The 21,013-nt window shown below is 41.1% G+C and overlaps 1 protein-coding gene across 3 annotated transcripts; it reads left to right on the top strand.

Annotated features, from left to right (window-relative positions):
• The first annotated feature begins 467 nt into the window (after positions 1–467).
• ASNS (asparagine synthetase (glutamine-hydrolyzing)) lies at positions 468–18,848 on the top strand. Of its 3 annotated transcripts, none has more exons than XM_028525812.1 (12): positions 468–696; positions 4,099–4,370; positions 8,014–8,251; positions 12,075–12,260; positions 12,505–12,606; positions 13,065–13,192; positions 14,180–14,306; positions 15,445–15,551; positions 16,027–16,127; positions 17,122–17,203; positions 17,838–17,993; positions 18,504–18,848. In XM_028525812.1, the coding sequence occupies exons 2-12, from the start codon at positions 4,122–4,124 to the stop codon at positions 18,711–18,713; spliced, it is 1,686 nt and encodes a 561-aa protein (XP_028381613.1). In that variant the 5' UTR covers positions 468–696; positions 4,099–4,121; the 3' UTR covers positions 18,714–18,848. The 3 variants fall into 3 exon arrangements, with proteins under 3 accessions (XP_028381613.1, XP_035866202.1, XP_035866204.1); XM_036010309.1 differs by having other exon boundaries at positions 513–645; positions 4,100–4,370; XM_036010311.1 differs by having other exon boundaries at positions 516–647; positions 4,110–4,370.
• The last annotated feature ends 2,165 nt before the right edge of the window (positions 18,849–21,013 follow it).

A 21,013-nucleotide genomic window follows, 5' to 3' on the forward strand; every position in this document is an offset into this window, starting at 1 on the left:
GAACACAAATTCAGGACAACCACATCGCAAATTAATAGTGATCCATCACAAAATACAAATATACTGAGCTATGTCCAGAGGTAGAATATAATGAAATCCAGTTTATATTTAATAAAAGGAGGATACTTTTCCAGCTATTCCTGTCTGCCTCACTGTAAGGAGGAAGTACAACAGTCTTAAAGACCTTGCAATTAAGGATATGAGGACGATCTGATGTCCAGGGGATACAGCAATCAAATTGGTAAGGATTTCCCTAAGAACCAAGTGTAGAAGACCCCCTAATTGACAGAACAGCAGGCAAGGTAACCCCAGGAGTCAATAGAGACTCTAGCCTGACCTCTGAGGCTTTTCTTCAGCAAGTGCACGAACACTTTAAAGAGCTGGAAGCAGAGAGATTCCTCTCAGCTTCCACGCCCGCCCCCTCCGTGCGCCTCGCCTAGCTCCGCCCGCCGGGCCACGCCCACTCCCCTGCACTCGCGGGCGCTGGTTGGTCCTCGCAGGCCTGATGAAACTTCCCGCAGCATTACAGGAGCCAGGCGGCTATAAAGTGAGGGGAGAGCGGCCGCGCCGCCCCGTGCGCCTCCCGACTGCAGCCTGCGTCTGCGCTCCGCCACTAGCGGCTCACCTTCCCTGTTCGCGATCAGATAAACCAGACTCCGGCGCCCATAGCGGCTCACCTTCCCTGTTCGCGATCAGGTAAACCAGACCCCCGCGCCCAGCGCAGCGCCCCTCCCCGCGTGCCTGGGGCTGCCCCGGGAACGGGTGAAGGATGCGCTGCAGCCTGGCCCCGCAGGTGGGAGGGCGGGCGGGCAAGGATTCGGGATCCCAGCTCCTATCTCCCATCTCCCGTGGATGCTGCGGCTCCTGTCGGGTAAAGAGGGCGGAGCCGTCCTCCCTTGCGCATGAGGGAGCAAGCGCGAGAGGAAAGACCAGTGTCGTGGTCCCCAGTGGGAGGCCAGCTGCTTCGGAGAGAAGGCGGAGGCGGCGGCAGCGGCCTAGGTTGCCCCCTGTGAATTTTATTATTTTTTTCGTATACGGCATCGAAGCCTGTGGAAATTTTTTGCAGTCCGGGGGCCTTCCGGTGCACCGGCTGGAGAGTGCACGTGGCCTCGGTGCGGTTGGGACTTGGGTTGGGGGGACTTGATAGCGCAATCCTGGCCCAGGAGGGAGAGTCTCCAGGGTTTTGGGTCTGGGCCTCGGGGTTTGTACTTACCCCACATCCCCTCTTCCGGCTGCTCCCTTTTACCTGGCCACCTCCTTTCCCCGACTCAAGTGACTTGAGCAAACCTTGTCAAAAGAGATCTGTTAAGGGTGACGGGCGGCGTGGGATAAAAAAAAAAAACGTCAACAGAACTGGCATATCCGTTTTCAATGAATGTGTGTTCTATAGGACTGGCTTCACATTAATGTTACTATTTTGAATAAAGGCCCAGTTTTCTTCTCGTTCCACGGCATTATTTCTTTACTGTCTGTTGCCCTGGGTGCTTGACGAATAATTTAAAAGCACTGAGAACTCTTTTTTTTTTTCTTTGATTGATCGCATTGCTGAAATATTGTTTAGAAGCAGTCTTGCACCTGACCAGGAGTTGGTTGCTGAGATCTTAATGTAAAAATGAAGTGATAAGAAGTTTAAGTAGTTGGTAATTAGAGTAGATGGCACTGAACCAACACTGCAAATTCGGTAACGGCTGGCTTAATAAGCCACATGTAGTTCTAGTGAGAACTTGAAATGCTAGCTAGTCCCAATTGAGGTGTGTTTTAAGTGTAAAATATACCGGATGTTGACGATTTAATGGAGAAAAGCAATGTAAAATGTGTCCTTGAAAATTGTTTATACTGATTACATGTTGGAATGATACTATTTTCAGTAAATTTTGTTGAATAAAATATATTTAACATTAATTTCACCTTTTCCTCTTTTTTAATGGAGCTACTAGTATATTTAAAATGACATGTGGCTCACATTTATGTTGGGCAGCACTGCTCTAGAAGTTTATGAGGAAATACAGAAAATTGTTGGGAACAAGGAATAGCAATGGGAAAAAGCATTGCAGTAGGACCTTTGCCCTCTAATGAGACCAATTTCAATAAAAATAGGTGATGGTTTTTATTTGTTTTTTTCTGCTGGAGAAATAAGCGTGCTTCACACACTTGTTACCTCCTTTCCCCCTCCAAGTTAGTGGTTATAGTATTCAGCTTGGCAGACTTAATAGGATTCTCTAAGCAACAATGGGAGGACTTAGATAAATAAATGATTCACTGATGACCTCGTGTGCTTTTTGAAGCACTTTCCCAGCCCACTTTTGAAAAAATTTAAGTTTCAGTTGTACAACATTATAATTTGATATCTGTATAGACTACAAAGTGATCACCCCCCAAAAGTCTAGTTATTATCCTTGGCCATACAGTTGACCCCCATCACACCTTTTACTCACCTTCTAACCCCTTTCTCCTCTGGTATCCACAAATCTGTTGTTCTCAGTATCTATGAGTTTGTTTTTGTTTTATTTCACTTATATGTGAAATCATATAGTATTGATCTTCTAACTTCTTTCACATAGTATTATACCGTCGTGGCCCATCCATGTTATTATTGCAAATGGCAAGCTTTCATCCTTTTTTTGTGGCTGAGTAGTATTCTATGGTATATATAGTATAGAATCAAAGGTAGATGACTTATCAATAGTAATCTCACATCACAGTGAATTTTTCCACTAAATCTCAAAGTAAATATCTCATGATTGGCTATTTGGCCCAGTGTATGGAAGGGACTGTATAAGACATGGGATACTTTTATTTTCAAGTTGCTTGAGTTAATACCATATTTCATGAATTTGGTCTAGTCTCATTAAAAGGCCAAACAAAGCTTTGGTTCATTTAGATACAAATGAAATACCCTCAGAGGATTACTCAAAATGATTGATCTAACCTAAGTATATATTTTTTCTTTATGATCTTTTTCCTAAATTATCTAGTTGTTTGCTGCAAATTTGCATTTTTAAAAATCACCAAAATCGTTTCCAAATTAATATTTTGGTGAAATAACCTTTTGGAGCTGGAAGCATCCAAATTAAAACAGCCCTTTATTTCACACTTGAAAATTTGAAATTGGGAAGCAGTTAACATTTGTAGGAATTATTTATTTGCTCCTCAGCCCACAGGGATGGACCCAGCTGTTCTTCAGAGATGTTATCAATGCCCCTGTCTCCCCTCCTTTTCTTAATTATTGACTAAGGCATCAATTTGAGAACACTTTGTTTTTTAGGATGTTTTGATGGTGAACATTTTGCATCTCTGTCAATATAATTTTTTTTGTTTAAAAAAGCCAAGATACCTGTATCCGGTAATGTTGCTTTCTTTTTCTCTCTATAATTTGTTTTGTCACATTTAGAGGTTAGCTAGAAATTGTAAAATGCTTATAAGAGCTGTATAGCTTAATATTATACTTTAGCAATATGTATCATTTTCCATTTTACCTACCACAATCTGTGTGTAGTTCCTACAGGTAAAGAGAGTACTTCTAATTGTTGAGGAGACTATAGTCATCTAGAGAGTCTTGTGGATTTTTGAGGGCTTTTAAGATTCTGGGCTGAAGAGAGTGGGGCTGGGATCTCTGGGTAGACTGGAGCCAGCCTACATGAGCATCTGTGTCTTGGGAGTAAACCTGGGATGCGGAACAGAATGTGGCCTGAACACCGCCAGCTCTAGCTGAGCAAATCCTAAGGTGAGAGCGATGCAGGCTTTGGGTGCTAAGGCCCGATAGCTGGTTGGATGTGATGGTCACCCATCTTTTCTGAATGCTTGTAAGTAAATAAAATTATTCTCTGCCTCTGTGTGCCTGCCAACCTAGTGAAAAATTGCTGTAGATAAGATAGTTTATATATATATATATACATACATACATACATATGTATATATACATTAAATATATAGTCTTTATTATATTTTTCATTACCGTTTACTCCCCTTGTGCCCCATCCCCCAAGATAGTTTATATTTTGATCATTGAAGTGGTTTATGCCAGTTTTTGGAATCAAGATTTGATACGAACTTGGGTCCAATGCTGAGTATTTAACTGGTCTGCTTTTCCCTCCACAGTGAGCCCATCGCTCTGTCGCACCATGTGTGGCATCTGGGCCCTCTTTGGCAGCGATGACTGCCTCTCTGTTCAGTGTCTGAGTGCCATGAAGATTGCACACAGGGGTCCTGATGCATTTCGCTTTGAGAATGTCAATGGGTATACCAACTGCTGCTTTGGATTTCACCGGTTGGCAGTGGTTGACCAGTTGTTTGGGATGCAACCAATTCGTGTGAAGAAATTTCCTTATTTGTGGCTATGTTACAATGGAGAAATCTACAACCACCAGAAGGTAAACAAAATGAAACCAGAATATATCATGATGCAGTTAATGCTCATAGCTTGTTGGTTATAACCATTTTATAAATTTTGTATAATGGCCTTTACTTTTCAAAGCATTCTCCATGTTTGTGATGTTGTTTGTTCCGATTATGTAGATAGGAAGCTGATACACAAAGAGGTAAAGAGACTGGGTCATACACAGAAAAAAACAAAATGGGGATCACAGTTCAGGTTCCTTAACTCTTAGAATCTTTTTCCCCCTATTATGAATTTCAGTATTAATTAGTGCTAGGCTCTGTGTTAGGTGCTGGGGATACAGTAATAAATCTGAGAGGTAGGTGTGCTCTGTAATGGAGTTTATTCCATTAGGATGCAGATAAAAAAATCATTGTACATATAACAAGCATTCTGAAAACATGAATATGGAGCTGATGGATACAGAAGACCCAGGTTTAGGAAGGATGGTCAGAGAAGGCACTTGGGAAATTGACACTTGGACAGAGAACCAGTGGACAAGGATCAGCCAGCAAGGCTGGGAAGATCATTTCTTGTAGAGGGAATAGCATGTGTAGAAACCCTGAGGCAGGAAGCAGCCCTGGGATTGTCCTAAGAAAACAAGATAGAGTTGGGAAGGTAGGCAGGACCAGATCAAGCAGGACTTGTTATAGTAAGGGAGTTGGAATACTATTTTAAGAAGCATGGAGGTTTGAAGATATAAAGGCAGAGACAGGATTTAATAGTTTGGAGGTGATCTTATTTGTAGCTTTTCTACAATGCCGCCCTTAAGATATTTATTGTTACTGCATGCTACCACTTAATCAGAGCCCAAGGACAGAAACATGGCCAGATGCAATGGAGCAAAAAGTAGGACTTTTGGCGGCATTAAAATTGGAAGCTTTTGAATCTGGTGACAGTTTATTCGTGGGGTGAAAGTGGGTGAGGGGATGGAAATTCTGACCTGGGGAAGCTAAATTTGCTAAGAACCTTTCAATCCAGAGTTATTTTCCTACTGTTTTGTGATAAATTTTTTAATCTAAAATTTGCAGGGGTTTTGTTTGTTTGTCACCCTCATTTCCAACTTTTAATCTTGATAAGTTCAGACTTACAAAAGGAGTAGAACAGTGAAAATCTGTATTGAACAATTGTTAATGTTTTGCCATATTGCCTTTATCTCTCTGTCTCTCTGTATTTATACACATACATACTAATTTGGGGTTGTATTTAGAGTATTTTACAGATATTAACTTCTAAATATATAAGCATTTATCTCTTTAAGAATAAGGATATTTTTCAACCTAACACCAGTACTATTATTAAGCCTAAGAAATCCACAATACCATCTAATATCTATCTCATAATTCCCCAAGCATCCCAAGAATATATTTATAGCTCTTTTTCTGTTTTGTTTTGTTTTGTTTTTTTGTTTGTTTGTTTTGGTTTGGTTTATTTTGAGTCAGATTTCATTTAATGTTCATACCTTGGGCTGTGATGTTTCTGGGTATTTTTTAAGCTTCCTTAATATGTGCCTATTATTCATGGGTATGTTCTCCTCACCTTTTGGACATTTTTATCTCTCAACAGTAGCTTTGGCCATTGTTTGTTGTCTGCTTATAGGAACACTCTCAATTATAGGCTTCTCAATTGAAAAGTGTTTCTAGTTTTTCATTTGTTAAGGGCCAACTGTACATTAAGCATTGTTTTTCTAGGTGTTTGGAGGTAAAATGATGAACAGGGAAGGTAACGATGGAGCTTCATACTGGTAGGAGAACAGGAGAAGAGCAATTAAAATGTCTTTCTCACTAAGCCAAATTAGTACCAAATACGTGAAAATGCCAGGTTGTATTATGGCAATATTAGCCTGACTTTCACCTTAAATGAGACAGGACATTCCTTGTTTACTTGAACAACATTGCTGCTTTTGTGCATTTTGTTAATAGTTACAAAGAGTTAACTGTTTTGAAGATATTTCTATTGTAAATTAGCCAAAGATGTCTTTATTTTCAAAAGCAGAGAGGTTCCATTGCTTCTATCAGTCATCTATGGCAATGCGGTTTGAACAGCTAGAAGTCTGTTGATAGAGTGGACATTTTAGGCCCTTATAAGGTATTTTGCAACATAAGCTCCAAATCCCTCCTGTTTTTGATGAAAATGAAATTTGCTACTAAAATACAGCCTGAGGTATATTGGGAGTGGAGGGACAATAAGTCAAGGCCAGGAGCAATCGGAGCAAAGGCTGGGGCATAGAGGAGGCCCTCTCCCTGCAGGGGGCAGGGGGGGCTTGCAGCCAAGTCCAGTGGCAGGGTGGTTTCTGGATGGTGGCAAGATATAGGGGCTTTTGTCCTTGAACACTAAGAAGTGGCACATGTGAATCATTGACCCATAAATTACCTGTGAGGGTTAGGCCCAAAAGGGACAATGACGTGGTGTTGAGGGTGGGGAGGAGGAAGAATTGGAAACCTGTTGCTTGCTGAACTCATTGGCTGCTTTAGGCTCATTCGTCCTTCAGGTACTTAGGTCCAGAAAGGTCAGCAGAAGAACACTAGCAAACCCCACCTGCCAGTGACAGAGATCATCATCCCTGATTGTCTCTCGGAGTAGGGAGAGGCAGCCACGAGGTAGCAGCTTTGTAGACCCTGGAAGCAGCCAAAGCTCATTTTTGGACCGTTCTGTGAGGTTGTAGAGACAAAAGTCTCACAAATTTATAAAGCAAGCAAGATAGCGAAGCATGTTTTATAGGCCAGGCACATGCAAACATGTAGACTTACCTTTTGAAATATAAAAACATGTTTTAACTTAACCTAAAATTTGCACTTGATTTTATATGAACCCTTTTCTCTCCATTGTCAACCAGAAATCATGAGTTAAGTACAAAGAAAGAGAACTTGCCAAGGGCTTTTCACCCTCACAGCTTGCTAGTGGTGGAGAGCCCTGGAGCGTGGGGCATCACTGACACCTCTCACTCTGTGTGCAATGACAGTGACGGCCTCTTTGCTGTTCCTTTGGCGCACGTGCACTAATAAGCTCCACCGGCGTTTTGTCCATCAGGGAGAAGGAACTGCAGTCCCACTGCCAGGGTGGGAGGAGTAGATGTTGTCCTCCCCTAGGGGCCAGCAGCTTTGTTTTGGACCCTGTGTTTCTATTGTGATGTAATCATTTATTTGTCAGGGAATAGTGACAAATGCTTTTGCTTTCTGTTTTCCTAGGTAGGTCTTTAAGGCTGAACGAGAAGAAACTCAGCCAATACCATATTCCCAAACCAAAATCTCATGGTAGCAGAAGATATATTTCTAGTGTCATGGCAATTGGACAACGTATTTGCTTAGCCTGCATATATATGTGTGTGAATACATTTGTATTACCTACACAATATGTCTACAATATACATTTCCATCCCTCCATGTATTACTGTTCTGGTACATTGCCTCTGCATTCTGTTTATCTGAAAGCAACTAAAATTTTCACAGGTTTAGTGTTTATAAAGTATGTGTAGGATTGTGAATTCAAACAAGTTGTGTTTTTTTAATGCCATGATTCTTCTAAATCACTAACATGCAAAAGATTAGTGAGCCCAGAAATATTGAAAGAACTTGGAAAAAATTATTAGTGAATGCACAAGGAATCTAACATTTTTATTTTGCTCTTGCTTCCTTAAGCTGCAACACCATTTTGAATTTGAGTATCAGACCAAAGTGGATGGTGAGATACTCCTTCATCTTTATGCAAAAGGAGGAATTGAGCAAACAGTTTGCATGTTGGATGGGGTATTTGCGTTTATTTTACTGGATACGGCCAATAAGAAAGTGTTCCTGGGCAGAGATACCTATGGAGTCAGACCTCTGTTTAAAGCTATGACAGAAGACGGATTTTTGGCTGTGTGTTCAGAAGCTAAAGGTAATGATAGAATTTTTCTATAGATTTGCATTATTGTCCTGGATTTTGTGTTTTTTTTCTAGGTCATATCTGCAAATCCCATAGGGAGCAATACAAAATATTGCAGTTGACTAAATCAGTCATGGATCCTCTGAGCTTTGTATTTTGTAAACCAAGGAGTTGGACTCTCTTTTTTTAGTACTTAACTTCTGTAATCCTGGAAGTATACATTTGTGTAGTAAAGTCATTTAATTTTTGTTGGGGCGATGCGCATTGCATCTACTCAGACCCCATTTGTATTGGCCAGTTTACCTGTTGTGACACTAGGGCTGGCCCTGCAAGTATCCATCACCCTGTGGCCCCAGGCCATAGCTGTACCAAATGTTTGTTTAGCATTTTGAAAACAGCTTTATTGATAATATAATTCACATAACATATAATTAACCCATTTAAAGTATACAATTCAGTGGTTTTTAGTATATTCACAGATCTCTGCCACCAAAATTCCTGTCAATTTTAGAAATTTTTTAATGAACTCGAAACCTTATATCCTTTAGCTTTTACTCCCTGTCCTCTGTATGCGTCAACCATTGAAACTCGCTGGATTTTTCTGTTCAGGACATTTCATAAGAATGGGAGCATGTCATATGTGGGCTTCTGTGACTGGTTTCTTTCACTTTCATAATGTTTTCAAGATTTGTCTCTTGTAGCCTGTGTAGGCACTTACTTTTTTTTTTTTTTTTTTTTTTTTTTTTTTTTTTTACTTTTTATAGGCAAATGATATTCCATTACATGGATATATACCACATTTGTTTATTCATTTGCCAGTGGGTGGCAAATGGGTTGTTTCTCCCTTTCTTTTGGCTATTGTGAGTAGTGCTGCTGTAAACACTTATGTGCAGGTGTTTGTGTGGGTGTGTGTTTTCATTTCTCGTGGGCGTATGCCTGGGGAGGCCTGGCCGGGGCAAGTGGTGGCTCTGTGTTTAATTGATTGAGGAACCGCCACGCCGTTTTCCGAAGCAGCTGCACCATTTTACATTGCCACCAGCAGTATATGAGGGTTTAGGTTTCTCCTCGTCCTCACAGACACTTTCTTCCTGACTTTTTTGATTCTAGCCATCCTGGTACATATGAAGTACTAGTTCGTTGTGATTTTGATTTGATTTGCTCTGTTGATGCTGATGTCGAGCGTCTTTTCTTGTTTGTGTGCCATTTGTATTCTTCCTTGGAAAAAAGTCTATTTAGTTCCTTTGTCCTTTTTTTTCCTGCTGAGAAACATTTTTTTAATGTTTTTAAAACTTAACAGACTATTTTTTAGAGCAATTTGAGGTTTCAGAAAAATTGAACAGAAAGTACAGAGTTCCCATACAGGGTGGGACAAAAATAGGTTTACAATTATGAGTACACAAAACACAGAGTGTATTCTTGTATTATTATTTGTTAGTTATTATATTATTTGCCATATGAACAATTGTAAACCTACTTTTGCCCCCTGTGTATTCCTTCCATTATGATCAGCAAGGTTGCAGAGTATATATATGGTCATTATGTAAAAATTACTTGTATTTGATACACTTGCAGGGAACACTATATATATACTTGTAATGAACAATCTAAAAATGAAATTAGGAAAACAATTTTCTTAATTAAGAAAATTTTATGTATAATAGCATCAAACAATAAAACACTTAGTATTAAGTTTAACAAAAGAAAGGTAAAACTTGTACTCTGAAAACTATAAAACACTGTGGAAATACATGAAAGATTTAAATAAGGAAAATCATCCCATGATCATGAATCAAAAACTTAACGTTGTTAGGATGACCGTATTTCCCAAAGTGACCTTCACGTTAATGTGATTCCTATCAGAATCCCAAATGATGTCTTTGTAGAAATTGACAGACTGACTCAGCTCAATCGATGTGGAAGTCCAGGGACCCAGGCTAGCCAGGAGAGTCTTAGAAAGGAACAAAGCAGGAGGACTCACACTTCCTGATTTCAGGTCTCACTATAATATAAGGGTAAGCAGGACAGTGTGGTACTGACATAAGGACAGACGTAGAGACCAGTAGAACAGAACTGAGAGTCTAGGAAGTGAATCCACACGTCTGTAGTCAACTGGTTTTCAACAAGGGATCCAAGACCACTCAATGGGGAGAGAATAATCTGTTCTACAGCTGGGACAACTGGACACATACGAATAAGTGAAGTTGGACCTTTACCCCATACCATATACAAAAATTAAAATGGATCAAAGATCCAAATGTAAGAGCCAAAAGTACAAAATTCTTAGAAGAAAACAAAGGTAACTCTTCATGACATTGTATCCCACAAAGATTTTTTAGATATAACACCAAAAACATAAGCAACAAAAGAAGAGATAAATTGGACTTCATCAAAATTAAACACTTTTTATGAAAGAGAATACCATCCAGAAAATGAAAACACAACCTGCAGAATGAAAGAAAATACTTGCAAATCATATTTAGCATATTTTGACAGTAAACTCGAGGAAGACATTCATATCTTTTATCTCTTACCTAGACAGTAGTGACGTTCTAAAATCTGGTCTGCCTGCCTGCCTTTTTCTTTATTCCTTAAGTCCTTTCTCAGCCTCCAGACTTACTATTGGCTGAAACAAGGATGAGATCAACTAAAGGGTCCTCAGGACCCCAGTCACAGTGTGGATACTACTAAATGTCTGAACTCGTCTGTGTTCAGGCGTTCCAAATGGCACAGAGCAAGTATATTTGTTAAGTACTATTAGGGAAGCCCAATAAAGAGAACACCAGAGAAAAAGACCTCCGCCCTGTCTCCTTTGGGCCCTATTAACTAGATATGTAATTATAGCCTTGCCTTCGATTTACGCTTAGAAATTTCTTGCCTTATTTTTCACATCCTTCATAACACTGCCCTTTCCCAGACAGAAGGACCTCAGCCAGAGAAGTGCAAGAGTTTTCATTTCTCACTGCTTTTAGAATAACTTACCAAAAACTCACCCGGTCTTGGTACTATTCCCTGCTGCAAACCTTTTAACTGCCCTTCCTCCTCTGCCTGCGTTGTGTGGCCCTATTAAGGTGTGCCAGCCGGTGGTGGGATCTGAGGCTTATCTAGTCTTCTAATTGAGTGGCACGCAGTAGATTACTGGGTTAACAAACTCAAGTGTTAAATCATAGTGAGTTGTGTGTAGAGAGGCTGTTCCCACTTACAATGAAACACTGATTTTGTGTCCGAGATCCTGGTGCTGTCAGGTTGGCTCCTCCCTGGGAGAACTTGCTGACGAAATTCATTACACTGTGGACATAATAACTAGTTAGGGAATAAATGCCTGACTTCTCAACACCTGACTCCAGAGTGCTTAATAGTGGATCATTTTCCTTGTTAAAGGGCGGGGAACCAGGGCTGTTCGCTTAAAATACCATACCGAGGACAAAGAAATGACTGCCAGAGATTATAAAATGAACATTTCAGGTCCTGCCTCTTTGCTTAATAAATGTATCTCATTTTTCTTTTTTGGATTTGCTTGCTTTATTATAGAAAATAGATTTTCCTGATCAGAAATTCTAGTGAGGCAGAAGAAATGGGACATTGGAGATTTTCCTGTTGCTTCAAATCGCTACAAATCAGTGCAGTTTCGCTGTGCACCTGTGTACCACTATTCTCTCCCTAGTAACTAGGTGGTAGGGTTTGCGTGGTTAAATTCATTTTCCTATTTCAATTCTATAATGGACATGCATTTGTATGAGAAACATAAAATAAATAGGAATTTCAAGGATATTAACTAAGTATGAAAGTTCCTGTGAAGTGTTCTAATTTGAATAAACTCGTCTTTTTGAATTTGCAGGTCTTGTTAACTTGAAGCACTCCACAACTCCTTTTTTAAAAGTGGAGCCGTTTCTCCCGGGGCACTACGAAGTACTGGATTTAAAGCCAAATGGCAAGGTCGCGTCAGTGGAAATGGTTAAGTACCATCACTGCAGAGACGAGCCCCTGCACGCCGTCCACGACAGTGTGGAGAAGCTGTTCCCAGGTGAGAAAGCAAGTGCCTGCCCAGCCACCCCCAGCCTCTCCCTCCCAAAGGCAGTTGTAGTCTTGCATCATTGGACTAACATCAGTTTGAAGATCTAGTTCCTATTTCCTTTGGAGGTGGCATATTGGGATCTGGCATTTAAATGCCACTGTTGAGCAGAACCATCATGGTGGATGTCAATGATTGTTCCCTTGTTTCAGCTGAGCTTTTCCAGGGCCATTTCCCTTACTTTGTGTGTTAACAGGTTTTGAGATAGAAACTGTGAAGAGCAACCTCCGGATACTTTTTAACAACGCCATTAAGAAACGTTTGATGACAGACCGGAGGATTGGCTGTCTTTTATCGGGTGAGGACTGTTAATATTTAACATAATAAAATGAACCTAGTTATATTTCATGTATATTTGTTTAAGTTTAATGACTTGAAGCTCTCCCCGCAATGTTATCTATAAAATATTTACTTTATACTTAATCTTTTCTGCATGATAGGATGAAGTTTTTGATAAGCTGCATTTAATATTTGTGGTAATTTAACAACTTAAAGTTACACTATAGTTACATTATTGTTATGAGTGAGTAAACATTCTTTAGAGTTGTATGTAGTGATTTTTAACCAATTCAAATGCTGATGCCATTATCACAGGTTATATGTTAGATTTTTCTTTTATTAAAGTTGTTTTTTAATTTACAAAACTTGGGAGTTTTAAATGATAAAACTCCAGTCTTGGTACTTAGTAAGAATGTAAGCCATCTGTGCCAACCTGTGCAAGGCATGTGACCAGCACACTTGCTGTCTTGCTCGTAGGGGGCTTGGATTCCAGTTTGGTTGCTGCCACCCTGGCAAAGCAGCTAAAAGAGGCTCAAGTCCAGTACCCTTTCCAGACATTTGCGATTGGCATGGAAGACAGTCCCGATTTAGTAGCTGCCAGAAAGGTAAGACTCTGTCTCTTCCTGTTGTTAGAATGAAAATTAAGTCAGTGAATGATGATTCTGTACTTCCGCTGCTGCATCGACTCCAGTACTTGCTGTAAGTTAAGTATATTAACATGTAGCGTAATGAAATGCCTGTTTAACATTAGCTATGTTGTATACCACATTCTGGGTACTTTTAACTACCATGGTCAGTGCAGTTCTCACAAAAACCCTAGGGTAATGATTCTCCTCTTGAAAGTGAGGACCTGGTGTAGTGGGTAGGATGGCAGGCTTTGGAGCCGGGCCTCTGGTCTCACATCCTGCCTCTACTGTGCAGTTCCTCACTTAGGCAACAGGAGTAATAATATCTACTACAGGCTTGTTTTGAGGTGGAAAATTATTGATTCATATACAGTGCATAGGATAGAGTCTAGCATGTAGGAAGTAATTGGTGAAACTTACATAGAATGATTGAAAAAGAGCTAGAGAGCAGTCCCAAAGCAAGCTGATTAATGCTGAAAGAATCTAAAATGGCCAAAGAAAATAGAATAAGGGGAGGGGCCATTTCGTTGAGGCATGACATCCTGGGTATAAAATCAGGCACTGCAGGAAGGCTGAAAGGCGGCCAGCGTTAGAGCAGGATCACGCTGGGGTAGAGAGAGATGAGGCGGGTTAGGTGAAATAGGTGTGTGTTTAGGGGGGTACTAATTGGAAGCCCCTGACTATTAGGTTGAAGTCTTGGAGTGGCAGAGGCTGGTGGGAGATCTGCCTCTAGGTGGTTGAGTGGAGGGGAGGGGCCAGGTGGGGACAAAGGAACTTGACCGGGTGGGGCTGCTGTGGTGGTGGCCTGGAGAATCATTCCCCGTACTGTGGTGGCTTACAGAGCGATTCCCCTTGCTTTGCCTTGTTTTCTACTGTTGTTATTTCATAACTCATTGTGAACTGCTGGCATGTTTCACTTTCAAGGGCAGTTCTGTTCTTTGAATAACAAGGTATTTCTTTAATCAGGTGGCAAATCACATTGGGAGTGAGCACCATGAAGTCCTCTTTAACTCCGAGGAAGGGATCCAGGCCCTGGACGAGGTCATATTCTCCCTGGAAACTTACGACATCACGACAGTTCGTGCTTCAGTGGGTGAGGAATTCTATGATACCAAAAAGACTTGTAATTCTGAAAAAGTATAAAGTATGAAAAATACTATTTCAAGCAACAGTTTAAAAAAACAATACTCAAGAATCACACAAATAAAATTCCTATGTCATCAGCTGTCTAAGACAAGACCATTTAAGAATTCCTCGAATCCCTTGGAGTGAGAGGAACAGTAAATACAGAAACTTCCACATTCAGAGTGTCACTATTTCTATGTCTCCAAAGAGTAGATACATATTTTCTGCAATCTCTTCCCTCAGTTTCTCTGTATAAAGTTTCTTGAGCTGTGCAGAGAGATAGATCTGTGTTGTAACCTATCTTCTGTAAGGAATCTTCACTTTGAATATGTCTCAGTAGAGATTTCATCACACAGCTTATCAGTCAGTAACAGTTATTGCCCAGCGCGCAGTACTAGTTTTACCGTGTGGCCACCTACCGAGATCAGAAGTGGACTTCAAATCAGACTGATCCGTTTGTCGAGCCTCTGGTGTGCTACCAGCCTCAATATGCTTCTCTTTAAAGAGACTTGGAATCTGATAGGGTGACCTCACCCACAAGGGAGCAAAAGTACATGAACAGATATTAGTATTTTATTGGGAGTGAGCAATTAGGAAAATGTCTAAAAAATTTCCCCAGGGAGGTGATAATGAAAATGGTTAACAACAAGTAGTGGGTTACAGGGATATGGAGCAGGAAGCAATGGAAATCTTTTAATAACTTATATAGTACCCTTAACTATATGTTAATTTGGTGGGTGGGTAGTATTAGAACAAAATTGAAACTGAACTACCAAAACCTCAACTCTTACTGTTTTTGTATACTTCATTTAAAAGACATGCTTTTGCAATGAAGTAGCCCAAAGCCAGTCCACAGTTTTGTATATAGGTTTTAAATTTTAATGCTTTTAGACCAAGCATGTCCAACTAAAATTTTTGCTAAACTGTACAAGGATGCAAATATCAAAAAAAAATTTATACCTTTCATGTTAGTATCTCTATGCAGAAATAATCAGAGTCTAATCCAAGAGCAGAGCTTACAGTTGTTTCTAAAAGCCAAATAAATGGCATTTTTGGTGAAGCATTATATTGACATTAATAATCATTTCTGTCTCTCTTTTTTTAAGGTATGTACTTAGTTTCCAAGTACATTCGGAAGAACACAGACAGTGTGGTGATCTTCTCTGGAGAAGGTTCAGATGAACTTACTCAGGGTTACATATATTTTCACAAGGTAAGCCTTTGGAAATGGAAGGATACTGGTGTTAAATTAAGAAAAGTATGAATTATTTGACTGTTTTCCATTATCTGTCTTTTCAGTTTAGCAGTAACACTTTTGAGTAGCTTATGAGGTGTATGAGGAAATCTTACTGTGTCTGCTTTGTGGGGAGAAAGAAGCCTTAATCATGTCAAATAGCCTCTATCCTTTGAAACCAGTCACGCATGAGAAGCACGTTTCTGACATTCCTTAACCCTGTGGTGTTACGGCCGTTGCGCGGTGGCCCGCGCTGTCTGTTCTTTGCTGCGAGGGAGACTCTGCTTTAGACAGCCTCCGCTCCCTTTCCCAGACTCTGCGTAGCTTTTCGTCTTACCTGTCTTTAGAGTTGGAGAATGTGTAAGAGGAGGAAATAAAAACTGTTTTATCTGCCCAAAGCAAATCCGTCTGTGTATGCATATTTGTAACTTTCAGCTCTTTGCTTGTAAAATAGGCTCCTTCCCCTGAAGAAGCCGAGGAGGAGAGTGAGAGGCTCCTGAAGGAACTCTATTTGTTTGATGTTCTCCGTGCAGATCGAACTACCGCTGCCCATGGGTAACTCAGGACAATGAAGCTTGTCTCTTAGTCCTGAAGGAATGAGGCTAAATTCAGAGTGTTGTGGGAATAGTGAGAGAACTTTTACAGGTCGTTCTAGACAGAGTTTCCATCTTTAAAGTATAGCGACATTCCACTCATATCTGAACAACTGAGAGGAGAGGCAGTTGCAGCTCTTTTTAAGTCTTTAAGGGCAGGGAAGATCGTGCACCTCCTTGAAACGAGTGTTGAGCACCCGCCAAGCCTGTTTGATGCTCTGGTGGTCTTGCTTGGGGATGGGGCAAGGAAGATGCACGACGCTTGATTAGATCATAAACCTGTAATCTAATCAAGGTTTCTTTAGTATCATTTCTGGTTGGTTCGGGTGTTCACTTTTTTAGCTGGATATGTTGGAGAACTGAGAGTCTTGCTGTACATAATAAATAACCAACATTTAATGTTTTCGTTGCTTCTACCAATCACACTTAGATGAAAGAATAATAAACTATGGGGTTGGGAATGAACTGCATCTGGTTATGATCCCGTGCACTTGTCCTAGTGAGAGTCACCGGGATTCAGGGAGCAGGTGATGTGGCCTTTGAGGAAACACCGTGGACCCTGGTTTATACTGAATCTTGTATGTAACTTATTAATCAGTTGAGTAAAAATTCTTTGAGTCCGAAAGGTCAAGGCCAAGAACATTCTTAATGATCAGGTCATTCAGTATTCTTTTACTGCTTTTTGAGATAGATATTTCCTTGTTCACAGAAGGGAAAGTAAAAGTGATTATTCTCATATGGTTTGTTTCACTCCCTAGATGGGGTAAGACATATATTGAATGAAGGTTTTTGTGTTCATGCACTCTTAAAGGGCAGTCAGGAGAATTGTAAAAATGACAATATCACTGAACATGACTTAGAGGTTGGTTGAACTGCTAGGAAACTCTAAATCAGAATCTAAACTGACAGGCACTAAACACTCATTTTGATTTAGTTTTCTTCTCTTCCCCTTTAAGCCTTGAATTGAGAGTCCCATTCCTGGATCATCGATTTTGCTCCTATTACCTATCTCTGCCAGCAGACATGAGAATTCCTAAGGTAGGTGAATCAATTGAGGATATTGGGTTGGCCAAAAAGTTCATTTGTTTTTTTCCCTAACATGGCTCTCATAGCGTTTAGTTGTCTTTAACTTCATTCAAAACAATTTTCTTAGATTGTATTATGACAGCTGTCATAACAAGGTGTATTTAAAAAAAGTATCAAAATTGGTGAATTTTTGCATAGCCATTTTAATATTGAAGATGCAAGATAATGCAAAACATTTTCACATATTATGCTTTATTATTCCAAGAAAGGTAAAAATGCAACTGAAATTAAAAAAAAAAAAGATTAGTGCAGTGTATGGAGAAGGTGCTGTTGATCAAACATGTCAAAAGTGGTTCACAAAGTTTCATGCCAGAGACTTCTCTCTGGACTATGCTCCACAGTCAGGCAGACTAGTTGAAGTTGGTAGTAATAAAATTGAGACATTAATTGAACAATCAACGTTATACCATGCAGGAGATGGCCAACATACTCAAAATATCCATATCAATCAAGTTATTGGTGAAAATGAAAAATCTGTCTTTTTTATGGAAAAAAAATGGATTTTTTGGCCAACCCAATAAAAACTATCCATTGTTATTGCTTGTATTTGGAGCTTTTACTGATGCTCCTTCTGTTCCCGTGTCAGAATGGGGTAGAAAAACACCTGCTGAGAGAGACATTTGAGGACTCCAACCTGATACCTAAGGAGATTCTCTGGCGACCAAAAGAAGCCTTCAGTGATGGCATAACCTCAGTGAAGAATTCCTGGTTTAGGATTTTACAGGACTATATTGATCATCAGGTATGATGTTTTTAAAAATACTTTCTGGACTGGGACAGTTTGTTTATTAGCCGAGTGTATTTTGTATTTGGTTTAAGTGTTTTGTGTCTGTAGGAGAGATTGCCTCTTTTATAAGAATTAAGTAGCATGCAGTATTATAAAATAGCATCTCGTGTTAAAAGAGAGAGAGAAGATAGTTAACCAATCAACACTGACTCTCATTTAACACATTTTTGGGCACCTGTTGGGTACCAGACATTATTAGGCAGAAGTGAATAAAACACTCAGAGCCACCACAGGTTAGAAATATGCATCCGAATGTTCTTTCAAAGTTTCACAGCTACGCGTCTTATGGTATTTAACATTTTCTAAGTGATGGGTGAATCAGAGGTGTCTGGCACTATTTACAGTCAAGCCTTTTAATATGCTTTTTTTTTTCTTTTGGTTTTATGAGCCAGATTAAATACAGGGATTTCCGTGCTGTTAAAAAAAAAAAAAAAACATTTTGTTTTTATGCTCTTATTCTTACAGGTTGATGATGCAATGATGGCAGCTGCAGCCCAGAGGTTTCCCTTCAACACTCCGAAAACTAAAGAAGGCTATTACTACCGTCAGATCTTTGAACGCCACTACCCAGGCCGGGCTGACTGGCTGACCCATTACTGGATGCCCAGGTGGATTAATGCCAGCGACCCTTCTGCACGCACTCTGACCCATTATAAGTCAGCCGCCAAAGTTTAGGCATGTTCTGAGCTATAGAGTAGAAGTAAATATTTCCTCTTACAGTGAAGGGCAGAGGACTTGGGGGCTCGAAGGGTGGTAAAGAGCATCCTCCACCCAGGGGGCGAAAAAAATAAAAGTCTTCAATCTAAAACATTGCTGTAGTCACTTGTATTCATACTGTGCTTTCATTAGAGGAACTGGAAACTGGGCAGCTTTTGCCGTGTGGCCATAAGGTAGAGACTGAGCTGGGTGGGCGGCGGGGGACAGTCTGACCGTTTGCCGCAAGGACTCTCAGGTGCTCTCCTGGCAGGGCTGCTTTGTCACTTGCCACATGGCCTCCTTCCAGGCCCCTCCTCATCAGACTGTGGTCTCTGACTTCCCTCTCGGTGTTTTCTGCGTCCTAACAACTGGCCAGGCAGACTCTGCAGAAGTTAGTCCTTTGCAAGAGCTCATGGCAGCTCTGTTTTGTGAGACAGTAATTCGGATGTTGAACCAGTGCAAGGAGTTTTATGGAACCATCGATGGCTAATGGCACCGTGTGTTAGAGCTTGGTCCTTAAGTTTCGCTAAGAAAGAACTCAGAGAGTCAAGACCCAAATACCAGCGGAAGTTTATTTAGAAAGTCACAGAGGTAGAAGAAGTGAGTCAGCTGGGCTGGTGTGCTCAGGAAACAAGGTACAGAGGCAAAAGCAGGGCCCTTGGAGCCGAGGGGAGAGAAAGCAGAGGTGTGTGCCTTGAGGGAAGAAAGGGAGAGAAAGGCGGGGGCAGCACACGCACTGAATGAGTCCTTCATCTAATGGGGTTTTATCTGTTTCCCAAAACCCGGATTTGTAGGGGAGGGCTTGGGAGGATCTCAATAGAATATTCCATTTTCCAGGTTTTGTCTCCTTAGGGTCGTGGTCCACACTGATTGGTTGGTGCCAGGGCAGGGGGTCACTGGTCACAGCTGGTTCTGGTGTCAGCCATGATGTCGCCCAGCCTGACCTTACAGATTTTCTGGGCCTGGAGCTGAGGCCTCGATGTCATCTCTAGTTTGACCAAGACCCTGTCTCTGATCAGTAAACCAAGGCTTTGTTCCTAAGATTCTGTGACGTGGGTCAGAGCCTCCCTGCCTTGAGAACTTAATGCTTAAGGAATGGGCATGCAAGGGCTTGTGTGAGAGTCACCTGGGGCTCTTCTCTGGCCCCCTAGTTTCCCCTCTAAGGGGGTCTATTGCATGATGAGCAATGTGGCAGAAGAGGAGAAGGCAGAGGAGGGCCTGACCTGCATGGAAAGGTCTCCCTGGGGGCAAGGTCCCACCCTGCAGCACTTGTCCTCCCAGTTCTGCCCGTTGCTGGGTACCGGGGCGTTGCACCCTGGCAACCTTCGTGCCTGGGTTATTGTTCCTGTGCTACTTTTCTCTGCCTAACTGCCTGCTGAATCAGAATTATTGTTCATGGTCAAAGGTCAGCAAACGTTTTCTGTGAAGGTCCAGAGAGTAACCCTTTTAGGTTTTGCAGAGCTCTGTTGGCACTAACTGCCACTAGTGCAAAAGCGTCTGTAGACAATGTGCCAACAAGTGGGCCAGGCCGTGTTCAGTTAAAGCTTCATAAAAATGGCGGTGGGCTGAGTGCACGTGTTCCGTGCACCATAGTGCTGGAGGAACGATCCAAGCCAAGCATTTCTGATGAAAGGAAAAAGTATGTAGAACCCAGTTTGGCAAAGACAATATAAGAAGGAAACATTTTTATGGAGAAAAATTATCCTTTACCCTTCCAATAGTTGAATGAACATGACACATTAGCAGGAGGAAAATGGAGTTTAATAATGTATACCTCCTGTATACAAGGGAGAGACCCAGGAAAACTGAGTAGCTTGCCATTTCAGAAGCCATCACCTTAACCTCAGCTGCAGACAAAAGAACCCAAGAAAAGTGCCTCAAACAAGGATAAAATCATTATGCAGATTAAATCCAAGCTTCTCCCTTGATGCTGAAGTCTGGCCTGGCACAGTGAGGGAGATGCCCCTACAAACGTACAAGTCCTTTGAGGAAGAATAGCTTCTACTTGGTTTTCAGAGCCTCTCCCACATCTGCCCTTGATTAAAATTAACCAGCCCAAAAGAATATTTCCCAAGAGGCGTATTTGGCGGTGGCAAATTCTACTCCCCTTCACATTCAGTGAACAGGTAGAAGATTGCCATTGGAATGCTCATTGGTTGTTTAGGGTCAGTATTTTGAAATACAGTCTAAAGGTGAATTTCGTGACTGAACTGAAGGGGGCGCTGCTGGTGCACAGGGAACGGTGGGGAGGCTTGATGGGAAGATGGAGTGGGCCAGGG

This window comes from Phyllostomus discolor, chromosome 10 (assembly GCF_004126475.2).
Source record: "Phyllostomus discolor isolate MPI-MPIP mPhyDis1 chromosome 10, mPhyDis1.pri.v3, whole genome shotgun sequence".
In the NCBI taxonomy this organism is placed as follows: Eukaryota; Metazoa; Chordata; class Mammalia; order Chiroptera; family Phyllostomidae; genus Phyllostomus; species Phyllostomus discolor.